Source organism: Oncorhynchus clarkii, chromosome 23 (assembly GCF_045791955.1).
Source record: "Oncorhynchus clarkii lewisi isolate Uvic-CL-2024 chromosome 23, UVic_Ocla_1.0, whole genome shotgun sequence".
Taxonomy (NCBI): Eukaryota; Metazoa; Chordata; class Actinopteri; order Salmoniformes; family Salmonidae; genus Oncorhynchus; species Oncorhynchus clarkii.
In genome coordinates this window covers 8342775-8356522 of record NC_092169.1, presented here as the reverse complement: position 1 = coordinate 8356522, position 13748 = coordinate 8342775, and the positions used below count along the sequence as shown (strand labels likewise).

The following is a 13748-nucleotide window of genomic DNA, read 5'->3' as shown; positions in this document are numbered from 1 at the left end:
CTCGCTCTCTCTCCCTCTCTCTCCCCTCTCTCTTTTTCTCTCTTTTTCTCTCTTTTCTCTCTTTTTCTCTCTCTCTCTCTCTCTCCCTCCCTCTCTCTCCCCTCTCTCTTTTTCTCTCTTTTTCTCTCTTTTCGCTCTTTTTCTCTCTCTCTCTCACTCTCTCTCTTTCTCCCCCTCTCCCCCTCTCTCTTTTTCTCTCTTTTTCTCTCTTTTCTCTCTTTTTCTCTCTCTCTCTCTCTCTCTCTCCCCCTCTCTCTTTCTCTCTCTCTCCCTCCCTCTCTCTCTCCCCCCAATCTCTCTTTCTCTCTCCCTCCCTCTATCCCTCCCTCTCCCCCCCTCTCTCTCTCTCTCTCTCTCTCTCTCTCGCTCTCTCTCCCTCTCTCTCCCCTCTCTCTTTTTCTCTTTTTCTCTCTTTTCTCTCCTTTTCTCTCTCTCTCTCACTCTCTCTCTCTTTCTCCCCCTCTCCCCCTCTCTCTTTCTCTCTCTCTCCCTCCCTCTCCCTCTCCCCCCTCTCTTTTTCTCTCTCCCTCCCTCCCTCTCCCCCTCTCTCTCTCCCCCCCTCTCTCTCTTTATTTCAGCTCCTCCAGCCTGCAACCCTATCAGCATTGCTCATACTCAGAGTGTGTGTGGGCATGTGTGGGTGTCAATGGGGAGAGTGTGTGTATGTGTGCCCAGGTGCCAGAGTACGGGCTGAGAGAAATCAGCTCCAGGACATTATAGCTGAAGGAGAGTGGACAGAGCCCTCTGATGGGGCCCTGACAACTATGGAGCAAACGCATTGAGGGCCCCCCCCGCCCCAGAAAGACAAAAAAGACAGACAAACGGACAGAAACACAAAAAAGGGGAAGGTATCACACAATAATGGTGTCAGAAGAGGTTGTAATCACCTTGTCCGGTGGAGCACCATGGGGCTTTCGTCTCCAGGGGGGCGTGGAGCACCAGAAACCACTTCAGGTGGCCAAGGTATGGCTTCAGTGAAAGATAGGATGGTAAAACTGTTACAAAGGATACATTCTGAATAATTGCAGAAAAAAATGGTGGGGGTTCGTTTTTTACGATGACAGTACATTCTATGATATACTGTATGGAGTCTGGAATTAGTGGGATATGAAGGGTTGTGAATGTGGTTCGGATGGAATATTGGCTGCCACCATGGGCAGGGGCCGAAAGGCCTGAGGATGACTCATGTGTCTGTTCTGGAATGGGTCTCATGTGCAGACATTGGAGTGATTGATAGAGCTGTTGAACTTTAAAGTTCTACTGCTTGGAATGTACCCATTAAAAAAAAAATCTATATTACTCTGGTCTAAATACTATAGTATTACTATATTTATATACTATAGTATTGAATGTAGTGTTGGGATATGGGGGAGGGAATAGGCAGGGTATATGCAAATTAAATACTGTAATATTTACTATAGTTTAAAAAAGTGGTGTTTTTGCAGAGCTTTTAGCAGATTATACTGTAGTATTTACGATAGTCTTCTACAGTATACAACAACATTCTATAGTAAGTAATACACATGATCGAGGGATACTACAGTGTGTAGTATGGTATTCTACAGTTTACTACAGAATTCTATAGTAAGTACTGTAGTATTCTATAGTAAACTGTAGTATTTTTTCATGTGGGTATGTAGCAACCCCTCTCAACCTCCCATGTGGTATGTTTTTTTCTTTAATCACCTTTCATATCAGTAGTCATAGATCTTGGGTATGTAAGAAATAGTGTGTTTCTATGCAGACATATCATTTAGTGTTATGTGGATTTTGATCATGAAGCCCTAATGACATGGGGAAGAAAATATCTAGCTGTAAAATACACATGAAGTACTGTTTTCCATAAAGCTTTTGGTGCATGATTACGCCGATGTTGGACAGATCAGGGTCATCATTTGCAGAAGGTCATCATTGGCACTTGTTTCTGAGTGGCTGGTTCTCAGTCAGTCACTACACACATTCACAAGAGGTTATTCAGCTCATCAAAGTTGTCATAGATACTGTACATACAGCATATCAGTTCACAGTTCAGGAAGGATTTACATCAAAGTATTTCTGTTGGATCTATTCTCTGCCCATCTGAATAGAAGTCCTTTTTCTAGATAGGTTATTTTAGTGCATACAGTGTACACACACACACACACACACACACACATACACACTGAAACCACATTTACTGAGTGTTAACTGAGAATAGTTTGCTTTTCAACCTGGCTATTCTGGGTTGAGGGGTGACTCACTAAGGTGTGTGTTTCAGCCTAGTGAAGGCTGTATTCTTTGCCAGTGCTCCAAAACAAAGACAAAATACTCTATCTTCACACACATCAATGTAATAACTGATGTATCCAGTTTCTACCAGAGTAAAAGGTTCTTATAGGTCAGGGGTATTCAACTCTTACCCTGCGAGGTCCGGAGCCTGCTGGTTTTCTGTTCTACCTGATAATTGCACACACCTGGTGTCCCAGGTCTAAAGCAGTCTCTGGCTAGAGGGGAACAATGTAAAAATGCAGTGGAACTGGCTCCGAGGTCCAGAGTTGTGTTTGAGGGTTCTAGGTCATGTAGCTTCAACATGCACACGCTCTTGAGATCTCATTGGTTGCATCAACATGACGGCCGTACCCTACTTCCTGAATTGCATAATAGAGAACAATATTATTATTAGAGCCCTTAGAATAATGGTTCCTCAAAAATTGTAGATCATAATCCAACATGGAGGTGAGTTGCACAGGAGCTTAGGACGTCAGCTCACCTTATCTGAACAGACAGCTGTGTCTGTGGTGGCCAATCTAAAAGCGTATGACCCCTGACCTCAGAAATGGAGGCGGAATAATCATGTTATGTGTGTGTGTGTGTTTGTGTGTGCACATGTGAATCTGCACGTGCGTGTGTGTGTTTTGATACAGGGGCAGCAGCCAGGAGCTAAGACCACAAGGTGACTGATTGACTTATCAATGTCCCCTTGCTCAAGTAGCAACACAAAGTCAGGGCCACTTTGATAGGGTTAGCTAACTGGGACCTGTGATATAATTACGGGTCAACAATGTCAGCCCTGAATATTCTTATAGTGATGAATTGGGTTGAACCCTGTATACCCGGCCTCAGATCCAAACAATGAACACGTGCACAGTATTTGTAGCCCTAACCTATTCAATATGCAGATGTTTTCAGTATCATATCCTAGAGTAACCTCTAGGGGTCTAGGATAAATAAATTCCTCTGCAATATACTAGGTACTACACAACTTACACAGTATAATAGCATAGGACTGGTAAGCTGCTGCCTATCGGTTGACCCTGTACACAAATAGAGGGAGAGTACATGGGGGAGTAGAGGTGCTGGCTAGCATTTCCCTGATAAAGTGGGTAAGAGGGTTTCACTTCTGCCACAGGTTGTGGGCAATGTCTGTAGCACGTCCAAGCTGTCAGAGCAAGTCATCAAGACTAGACATCAAGAGCGGCTTTGTCATGCTCTCCATGCAGTATCACTTTTCATATAATAGGAGAGATGACAGAGATAAATAGTTAGAGAGGGAGAGTGATCGTTAGATAAAGAGATCGTAATGAAGAGAGAGTATCATAATGGGTGCTGTTGGCAGTCTCATATTGAATACTGTGTGTGATATTTGGCCTCTCTGCTGGTGTAGGTGCGTAAGCGCAGTAAGGCGTGCAAAGCAGGACTGCGGGAGGGTGATGAGCTGGTGTCCATCAACGACCAGCCATGTGGAGGTCTGTCCCACGCCCAGGCCATGACCATAATCGACAGCTCCCCAGGAATACTACACATCCAGGTCAAGAGGTCAGAGAGCAGTTACAATCACCATTGATGGGTACACCTGTCTGTCAAATAACCCTGCTGTTAACACATTGTTTTACATACCATATTAGCATAAAGTGCTACTCCATCATAAAGTTTTACTCCATCGTGAAGGGCTACTTCATCATTAACTTCAGGATTGGTTGGTCCCCTACGGAATGGTTGCGCTAACGTAGGCTAATGCGATTAGCATGAGGTTGTAAGTAACAAGAACATTTCCCAGGACATAGACATATCTGATATTGGCAGAAAGCTTAAATTCCTTTTAATCTAACTGCACTGTCCAATTTACAGTAGCTATTACATGCTATTGTTTGAGGAGTGCACAGCTTTGAACATGAACACTTATTAATAAACAAATTAGACACATTTGGGCAGTCTTGATACACATTTTTGAACAGAAATGCAATGGTTCATTGGATCAGTCTAAAACTTTGCAGATACACTGCTGCCATCTCGTGGCCAAAATCAAAATTGCAACTGGGCTGGAATAATACATTATGGACTTTCTCTTGCATTTAAAATATGATTGTTAAAAAAATACTAAAGAAAGGTTGTATTATCTTTTACCAGATCCATTGTGTTATATTCTCCTACATTCCTTTCACATTTCCACACACTTAAAAGTGTTTCCTTTCAAATGGTACCAAGAATATGCATATCCTTACTTCAGGGCCTGAGCTACAGGCAGTTAGATTTGGGTATGGGTATGCGAAAATTGAAAAAAAGGGTCCGATCCTTAAGCGGTTTTAAGTTTTACTCCGTCATTACATTTTAATCAATCATTAAGTTTTACTCCATCATTAATTTTTACTCCATCATTACATTTTAATCAATCATTAACTTTTACTACATCATTCATTTTTACTCCATCATTACGTTTTACTCCATCATTAAGTGCTACTCCATCATTAAGTTTTACTCCATCATTAAGTTTTACTCAATCATTAAGTTTTAATCAAACATTAAGTTTTACCCCATCATTAAGTGCTAAACCATCATTAAGTGCTACACAAATAGGATAAGCCAGAACAGTATGACCAACAATAGTTAAGTAACCGTGAATTTGCTCCTACAGGGCGTCGGCAGGCTTCCAGTCCGTGGTGCAATTGACCCGCGCCCCATCACCCCGTATCGACAAAGAGTACCGAGCCACCCTGCGCGCCATGTCCCCCTCCTCCAGACTGCACCACACAGCCACTGTCATGGAGGTCCCCCATGGCAGGTCCTCCCTCCTATCCCCCATGGTGCGCAGATGCCTCACCTCGCCCCCAGGCAGCGAGGCCTACTACGGGGAGACAGACAGTGACGCAGAAGTGGCGGCCAACGAGAGGCAGAGGAGGCAAAAGCACAGAAATCCCAGCAACTTACCCGGAAAAGCCTTCGGTAGAGCCTCCCCGGAGGGAGGGGAGACCTCAGAGTTTAGCGGCTATGACAGTGCCCCAGATGCCCGGGTCTACCCAGGCATACTGGATGGCAGAGGAGGGGGGGAGGGCCTGCCAGGGGTGGCCCGCAGGGAGGTGATCTACCAGCCCCCTCCAGGGATGTGGTCCTCCCAGACCTCCACAGAGACATCCTCCATCATCTCCTCGGTTGAGGACCAGGTCTCAGGGCAGGACAGAGTGATGGAGGAGGACAGAACCTTCCAGGAGCCATCCAACGTTGTCCCACTAGTGTCACCCGAGAGGGCAAAGGAGGCCATGCAGCTGAGCTCCTGTAGGCAGATGGTGCCCATGGTGGGGCCTATAGACACCCCTCTGGACGAGGAGCTCAGTGTCACCTACATGGACAAGGCCAAGCAAGCCAGTGAGTATACAAATCATGACCCATGGGGTGATACGGGATTTGTTACTGTACAAATAATTAGTCATGTAATGGCTAGTTGAGGTTGTCACTGCATAACATAACATTGCATTGTCCTCTCAGGTAAAGGCAGAGTGTTCCCCATGAGGCAGCAATAGTCTGCAAGGGGCCATTTTGAGGCGGTCCCTTCTACGTAGAACAGGGGCTATATTTGTCCCCTGGTTCAGTTGCCCGGTAACCTGAGCACTGCATGTATGAACTGGGAAAAGCATTTCCATGCAGCTGCCTTCTGGTATCAAATAGCAGAGTCCTTCTCCCCTGTCTCACTTTCCCTCTTTGACCACTTTTATATATCACTTCTGTCCTTCTCCTCCACTATATTCCCCTCCATTGTTCATGTCTGGCTACATCTCGCTAAGACTGAAATAAAAAACAAGGGTACATTTAAGAAAAACATACATATTTACATGTATAAGTAAGACACGTGTAAAAGTGAGCAAACAAAATATGATCACATTCCATTCATACACATATGAATATACAAAATACACACACGTGGTGTCTTTGGCCGGATGGTTAGGTACCGATACACCAATAGCTAATAATAGTGAGGCGGGGTTGCCCTCTGCTCTGATCAGTCTGTCAGGCAGCTGATGTATGGACCAGTGATCTGGGCTAACAGCTGAAGAATTCATGTTTGTGTATCAGAGTTTAAGAGGTTTGCTATGGGATGACGTTTCGTCATAGATGTTTCAAACGCTACACTTAGTCCAAAGGAACACAGAAATGTATGGTTTTCAGATAAGGCCAAGAACGGATCAGTAAAATGAATCAATTATGTCGGTGTGAGAAAACATATCAGCCACTAAAACTCATTTTGAAAAGCCACCCAAAGCAGGATCACATAAGTCGCTGGAGTCTTTTGAGTTTGTCAAGCAAAGACGATCCCTGGACAGATGGACTAAATGGAAGATTAAAGGGAAAAATCCATAAATTAAAAGGCTTTGTTACAATAACAGAGAATCTCTGTTATCTACTGTAGAGTATGTGATCATTTCATACTTTATGCCAATAAATAAACTCCTTACAAAGTACATAAATGGAAAATAATTACAACATGTCCACCTGTCAGTCGTCAACTTCAGGACAGGGAGGGCTGAGACTATTCGAAGAAGTTGCTTTTTTAAGAAGTTATCGAAATAAAATGCCATTAATCCCTAGGTGTCCCTAATTACAGGTTCACCTTCACATGTCCTGTTCAGGGACACTACCGGTGACAAATTATATAACAAATCCTTACATGGTTGGGCACATTGGGATCATAGATTTAGCCTCCCTACGCTAATTAAAACCATAACAAATGAATTAAAATGTACAACCTCTGCCTAGATGATGGGACTTTCTGTTAACACTTTGTGCTATTTGGTGAAGTTAGTAGCTGGGAACTAGGGATTTTTCCATTACCTTGGTTAATGTGAAAAGCCTGTGGCTTGCCAGTCATTTTACCAAATGTAGGTAGGTAGCATCTTAGAAGATGGATGCTTGTTGAAGACTCTCCCTGTTGTTTTTAGAACCTGGTGTCATGCTGAGTTCTCCATTTAAAGGTTACATCTGGTCGTTCATCACTAGTAAAAAAAAAATCCCCCTTTACTGTCGTCAATGCATCAAAGTCCACCCTATAAAAGACTATCCCGTGGTCTTTTTGTGTATATTATGTTAGATTCAGTTCCAATTTAAGTTGTTAATCAGTTCAGATTAATTATAACTACTATTAAAGAATTGAAAATACATTTCATCCAGAGCTTTTTAAAAAATGTAGCGACTGGACTGAAACCAGAAATGACCCTAACCAAGATGACATAGAAACAGTAATGGCATTTCTACAGACATGCCCACCCTAAAACATGCTCTCTGACCCCTACAGAACTGAACCGGGGTGACACGGTTCAAGACAAAAAGGTGAAGGAGGCCAGAACCAAGTGCCGCTCTATCGCCTCCCTTCTGACAGACGCCCCCAACCCCAACTCCAAGGGCGTGCTGATGTTCAAGAAGCGCAGGCAGCGCTCCAAGAAGTACACGTTGACCAGCTTCGGCAGCGTGGACGAGGACATGCAGCACAATTCCCCAGAGGAAGATGGTCTCTTCCCAGGAAGCGAGTCGGAGTTTGATGAGGATGGCTTCTCGGCCGCCCCCGACACCACCTGGGACAGTGACTACCTGGATGCGCTGGAGAAGAGGGCGACCGCAGGTGGAGAGCGAGGGGACGGGGCAGAAGATGCCCCCAGTCCCGGCCTGAGTGACATCTCTGGGAAGGGCGCCCAGCTGTTTGAGCAGCAGAGGAAGAGGGCGGCCGAGCACGCCAAGAAGGTGGCTGCCGCCCAACCTCAGATAAGGACCCAATCACCGAACCAACTACAGATCCAGGAGCAGCCTCAGCCATATGTACAGAGCCAGCCCCAGCCAAAAACACAACCACAGATGTACCAGCCTCAGCAGCCTATGGCACCACCGCCCCAGGAGGAGGCTCGGTCTGTGGCAGAGGGGCCTATGGCACCGGCCCCAGCTGCTCCTACTGCCTACAGCATGGCTAATGGAGACGTTGCCTACTCTCCAGTGAGCACGGCTGGCATGGTGATGTCACCCTTGACTGTGGCACCCAACCCAATCACCACCCAAGTGTCGATCTTAACCACTCACATACCTCCACCCCAAACACCGCTGCCAGAACTCTCCTCCAGCTCTGTTCTCAACAGAACAGCCCGCCCCTTCAACCCAGGGTTCGTGACCAACCGAGCCGCCACCGCTCCTGTTGTGTTCCGCCCCGTCGTCACCAAAAGCGCCCCGCGCCCGGCGACCTCGGTGTCTATTGTAGGACCTCCCTTCTCCACCTCATCAGAGCCGCCTCCAAGTGGTAATCCCGCCTTCTTCTCTCCCCCGTCCTCTGTGTCCAGAGGACCCTTCTCCACCTCAGCCTCAGCACTGGCGACTCATCCTCGTCCTGCCTTCTCTGTGGAGAACCTGGCAGAACCACCCATGCCCTCTGTTCCACAGGCTTCCTTCACAGCCATACCTCCACCCCCAGCACAATTCTCAGGTGGCCCCATACCCCCACCTCCAGGATCATTTGCCAATGTACCCTCAATTCCACCCTCATCACCATTCTCAGGTGCACCCATACCCCAAGCCCCAGTCTCAGTGGCTCAATCAGCCCCAGCTCCAGTGTCTTTTGACCCCATACACCAACCTCAAGTTTCTGTTGCCCAGATGCCCCAAGCTTCTGTCTCAGTTGTCCCACTCCCAAACCCCATAACTCCAACACCTATACTCAGATCCCCCATGTCCAAGGTCCTACCTGCCCCTGGTGGTCGTACCGGCATCCTCCTAGAGGCTCGTCGGCGCAGCGGCAGTAGGCCCATGTTTCGAGTACCTGCTGAGAAGAAGAACTCTCCCAATCCTGATCTGCTGAACATGGTGCAGAACCTGGATGACAGGCCCCGCTACAGAAGCTACTCAGAGAGTGTGATGGGCTTTGAGTCTGGTGCAGAAGAAGACCAGGGTGCAGAAGTCTGCCGGGGAAGGATGCCTCCACTGGTGGCCCCCAAACCTAGGGTCATCCATGAGGCCCCTCAGATCCCCCAGGAAGAAGGCAAGGGAGCTCAGCTGTTTGCCCGCAGGCAGAGCCGCATGGACCGGTATGTAGTAGACACTCCACAGGAGACCGCCTACCGGCAGGAGGTCTCCCACCCAGGGGTCGGGCCCCAGGATGCTCCCAACCCCAATATCAACTCACAGTGGAAGTTATCCCCCAACATCCGCGCCCCCCCGCCTATCGGCTACAACCCTCTGCTGGCCCCTTCCTGTCCTGTGGGGCCACAGAGAGATACCAGCAGGTCTGACAGGGGGGACTGGGGAGGTAAAGGAGGGATCGCCTTTCAGAGGGAGGGAATCAAAGCTCTGGATTTCATGAGAAGGCAGCCTTACCAGCTCAACTCAGCTATGTTCGGGGGTAGTGTTGCCAAGCTGTCGGCGATTCCCTCCTACCAGGACCAGAGGCAGCAGCAGGGAGGGTACACTACTATGGTGGGCAGCACCATGACCCCTCCCAGACAGATCCCAGTCAAAGCGGCCCGTGTGTATGAGATCAAACGCTTCTCCACACCCACGCCCATGTCAGCCCCGAGCCTGGCCCCCACCGTGATCGCTCCTCGCTCAGCCACAACGCTGGGAGAGCGCTTGACCCGCTCCGATATGATCTCCCCAACCCCTGCTCCTCTCTCCCCACCCCCTGCCCATTTCTTTGCCCCAGCTCCTGTCTCTGCCTCACCTTCCGTCCTTGCTCCTACCTATTCAGGGGGCCTGCCTGGACTGCCCAGAATCAATGTTACCCCTGTCCGCAACCCCATCCCCATCCCAGCACCCTATCCTGGAGTGTCTTACAGTGGGCTCCAAGGAGCCAAGCAGTTTCAGAGTGCCCCTGAGCTTAGTTTCCTTGCTAACCTTCCCACTCCCCTAAGGGCGAATGCCATGCAGGCGCCAAAACCCCGCTTCATCGCCACCAAGGTGGGCGTCCAGCCGTGTGTGTGGAGACCAGGTGCCATGTGATCAGGTGGGAGTGGGAGACCTTGTCTGTCACTAAGAACTGGACACATCTCAGCCATAAAACAAATATCTGCAAAACAATAAAGTAATAAGTCGGTCAAATACTGATCAATGAGCTTGTTCAGTACCTAACAAAAATGTTTTTACGAGTGCCTTGCAAAAGTATTCATCCTCCCATTTTTCCTATTTTGTTGCATTACAACCTGTAATTTGAATAGATTTTTTATTTGGATTTTGTAATGGACATACACAAAATAGTCCAAATTGGTGAAGTGAAATGAAAAAAAAAACTTGTTGAAAATAATTCTAAAAAATTACAAACGGAAAAGTGGTGCTTGCATATGTATTCACTCCCTTTGCTATGAAGCCCCTAAATAAGATCTGGTGCAACCAATTACCTTCAGAAGTCACATAATTAGTTAAATAAAGTCCACCTGTGTGCAATCTAAGTGTCACATGATCTGTCACATGATCTCAGTATATATACACCTCTTCTGAAAGGCCCCATAGTCTGCAACACCACTAAGCAAGGTGGCACCATGAAGACCAAGGGGCTCTCCAAAACAGGTTAGGAACAAAGTTGTGGAGAAGTACAGATCAGGGTTGGGTTATAAAAAAAATGGAAACTTTGATCATCCCACGGAGCACCATTAAATCCATTATTAAAAAATTGAAAGAATATGGCACCACAACAAACCTACCAAGAGAGGGCAGCCCACAAAAACTCACAGACCAGGCAAGGAGGGCATTAATCAGAGAGGCAACAAAGAGACCAAAGATAACCCTGAAGGAGCTGTAAAGCTCCACAGCGGAGATTGGAGTATCTGTCCATAGGATCACTTTCAGCCATACACTCCACAGAGGTGGGTTTTACAGAAGAGTGGCCAGAAGAAAAGCCATTGCTTAAAGGAAAATTAAGCAAACACGTTTGGTGGTCGCCAAAAGGAATGTGGGAGACTCCCAAAACACATGGAAGAAGGTACTCTGGTCAGATGAGACTAAAATGTAGCTTTTTGGAAAACGCTATGTCTGGCACAAACCCAACACCTCTCATCACCCTGAGAATACCATCCCCACAGTGAAGCATGGTGGTGGCAGCATCATGCTGTGGGCATGTTTTCCATTGGCAGGGACTGGGAAACTGGTCAGAATTGAAGGAATGGTGGATGGTGCTAAATACAGGGAAATTCTTGAGGGAAACCTGTTTTAGTCTTCCAGAGATTTGAGACTGGGATGGAGGTTCACCTTCCAGCAGGACAATGACCCTAAGCATACTGCTAAAGCAACATGAGTGGTTTAAGGGGAAACATTTAAATGTCTTGGAATGGCCTAGTCAAAGCCCAAAACTCAATCAAATTGAGAACAGACCTCAATCAAACTGAGAATCTGTGGTATGATTTAAAGATTGCTGTCCACCAGCAGAACCCATCCAACTTGAAGAAGCTGGACCAGTTTTGACTTGAAGAATGGGCAAAAATCCCAGTGGCTAGATGTGCTTATAGAGACATATCCCAAGAAACTTGCAGCTGTAATTGCTGCAAAAGGTGGCTCTACAAAGTATCAACTTTGGGGGGTGAATAGTTATGCATGCTCAAGTTTTCCGTTTTTTTGTCTTATTTCTTGTTTGTTTCACAATTAAAACAGATTTTGCATCTTCAAAGTGGTAGGCATGTTGTATAAATCAAATGATACAAACCTCCCAAAAATCTATTTTAATTCCAGGTTGTAAGGCAACAAAATAGGAAAAATGCCAAGTGGGGTGAATACTTTCGCAAGCCACTGTATTAGCCAGACTTATTAGATAGACTTAATCATAGTCATCCATATCATCTATGATAATCATAGTCATCCATGTGATTGCAGTCACAATCACAATCCATGTGATTGCAGTCACAAATGAGCTTGCTTGTCGCACATGCTGTTGCTGACGTGTGTTTGTCTGGTTTGTCTGTTGAATCATTGTCTATCAGGACATTTGAATAGAGGAATTTGGTCCAGTCACGTCACACATACACAGTTGTCTACCCACTGTATGCCTGTCCTGGATGAGGTTGTGTAAGGCTTATCTTTCTACACAGTCAGCTAAATACTGTTTAAAGGGCCATGGTAGTGAGAAAGTCTGTACTGAATTATTCTTTGAAACTTGAAATGTTGACATGTAGGATTTATTTTAAGAAATATCACAGGAGGATTGCTGAGTTCCTGTGTCTTCCCTCTCTGATGAGAGGACAGAGGAGGAAGAGGTGAGGCTAACACAGAGAGTGGTGAAAACAGGGGGGGTCAGAGCAGCGCTGATTCAATGTGAGCACCATCAGACGAGTGCCAAGCACCATGATGCTTCACTCAGAGGAAACCACTGACATTTGGACCTCTCCAAAAGAGGTCATTGCTAATTTTTCATTGGGCAATAGCTAGGTCTAATATTTAATGGATCTAGGGCTGGGGCTCCCTTCCAGTCCGCTTAAGCCCTCCTTGGAAGATGAGAGGAGGGAGAAGTTCTGTTAGACCTTTCTGCGTTCTGAGTGTTTGTGTTGGTGGTCAGATCCCTGGCTCCCAGTGGTCAGCGAGAAACGCTATCTGTTTTGGCTGGGCTCGTAGTCAACAGGTGTCTTGCTATCCTGTCACTGCCTATTTGCAGAGCTGATCAGACAGCGAACCGAACTGGACATTAACCTAGCACTTCCCAGACTAGTGTGCCCTTTCTGGATGTCTGGTGTCCATGCCACCACTCAAGTTGTATTAAAACAAATGACACTAATGATGGATGTGTATTTTTTAAATGTATTGTGACTGAAGTGTTAAAAACATGAGAGGGGCTGTGGATATGGAAGCAGCAGGGACATATGGTCCCTGCCAAATGTTTTAAAGGGGTTTGGTTATAAACCCAGAGTCAAGGTCCTCACTGGCATTTAGAGGAGGGGAGATATGTCAAAGTGTGAAATGAGAGAAAATCTTTAGTTTGGATTTGTCAAGGATTTCCCACAGCCGTTAGAAATGACAAGAAAGTGACTAGGAAAGCCTTGGTTCTGAGGCCTAGTGAGGGAGGAGGATAGAGAGAGAAGAGGGACAACCACATAGGTGCCTCTGAAACATGGAGGTGATCAGGTAGTGTATAAAATGGGAGAGTTGACAGAGAATTAACCCAATCATGAATGGGACCATAACCGTTCATATTATTCTAACCCTGAAAACAGCTGATGGCAATTAACTGCAAATACATACAGGCTTTTGGATATGGATACGACCCCCATTCACTGACAGGGTTCATGACTCATACCTTTCTGATGGTGGTAAATGGTTGTTATTTTTAGTTGTTTTTCAAATGTATAAATCTAATTTAACCCAACAGGGTTGTGTTGTGTTTATGTCATTATGGGTTTTAAAGTATGCCATATGTTGTGCATATGTGTAAAAATACAATAATAGACTTATAATTTGAGTGTGAAAATGTCTGTTAATAGTGAAGCCGCAGTAAGAGCTTTTCACTGACTGAGAGATGAGCCATTTTTAGAGGAATAAAACATAGACATGTC

The 13748-nt window shown here is 46.1% G+C and overlaps 1 protein-coding gene across 1 annotated transcript; it reads left to right on the top strand.

Annotated features, from left to right (window-relative positions):
• The first annotated feature begins 601 nt into the window (after nt 1-601).
• Nucleotides 602-13748, top strand: LOC139381432 (synaptopodin 2-like protein). Its single transcript, XM_071124946.1, has 4 exons — nt 602-963; nt 3644-3795; nt 4892-5619; nt 7541-13748. The coding sequence occupies exons 1-4, from the start codon at nt 862-864 to the stop codon at nt 10216-10218; spliced, it is 3660 nt and encodes a 1219-aa protein (XP_070981047.1). The 5' UTR covers nt 602-861; the 3' UTR covers nt 10219-13748.